Source organism: Apaloderma vittatum, unplaced genomic scaffold (genome assembly GCF_000703405.1).
Source record: "Apaloderma vittatum isolate BGI_N311 unplaced genomic scaffold, ASM70340v1 scaffold33360, whole genome shotgun sequence".
NCBI classification, from domain to species: domain Eukaryota; kingdom Metazoa; phylum Chordata; class Aves; order Trogoniformes; family Trogonidae; genus Apaloderma; species Apaloderma vittatum.
This window is the reverse complement of record NW_009694493.1, coordinates 364-928: the sequence shown is the minus strand read 5'-3', so window position 1 is coordinate 928 and position 565 is coordinate 364. Positions and strand designations below refer to the sequence as shown.

General features: G+C 58.4%; 1 protein-coding gene across 1 annotated transcript in view; it reads left to right on the top strand.

The window, feature by feature from the left end:
* Positions 1 to 152: 152 nt before the first annotated feature.
* LOC104272696 (zinc finger and BTB domain-containing protein 47-like) overlaps positions 153 to 565 on the top strand; it is a gene marked incomplete at both ends in the record, with an annotated part of 771 nt that continues 358 nt past the window's right edge. The window contains one exon of the mRNA XM_009867767.1: positions 153 to 563. Within this exon, the coding sequence (XP_009866069.1) occupies positions 153 to 563 (411 nt within the window). The remainder of the gene's footprint in view (positions 564 to 565) is intronic.

Genomic DNA, 565 nt, shown 5'->3' with positions numbered 1-565 from the left:
GGTTGGGATCTCCAAGCTGGGGCTGGTGGTGAAGCTTCTGAACTGGCATCTCTGACTCGGGATCCATGGACAGGGACGGGTGGCATGGCCGGGCGGGTGTTTTCCCAGAGGAAGAGCCCTCTTGAGTGATTTTATTTCCTTCCTCCCCACAGCTGATAGTCGAAAAAACGACTGACTACCCGTCGGCTGAGTACTCCTTGGTGGAGGATGTAGCCCTCCACTTCACGTGTTTGATGGACAGACTGAACGAGCAGCGCCTCTTTCAGCCGGACCTGTGCGACGTGGACATCGTGCTGGTGCAGCACAAGAGCATCTTCCCGGCACACAAGGGGGTTCTGGCGGCCTATAGCCAGTTCTTCCACTCCCTCTTCACCCAGAACAAGCAGCTGCAGCGCGTGGAGCTCTCCCTGGAGGCCCTCACCTCGCAGGGCCTCCAGCAGATCCTCAACTTCATCTACACCTCCAAGCTCCTCGTCAACTCCTGCAATGTGCAGGACGTGCTGAATGCGGCCGCTGTGCTGCAGATGAACAACATCGCCTCCTCCTGCCAGGACCTCCTGGACAC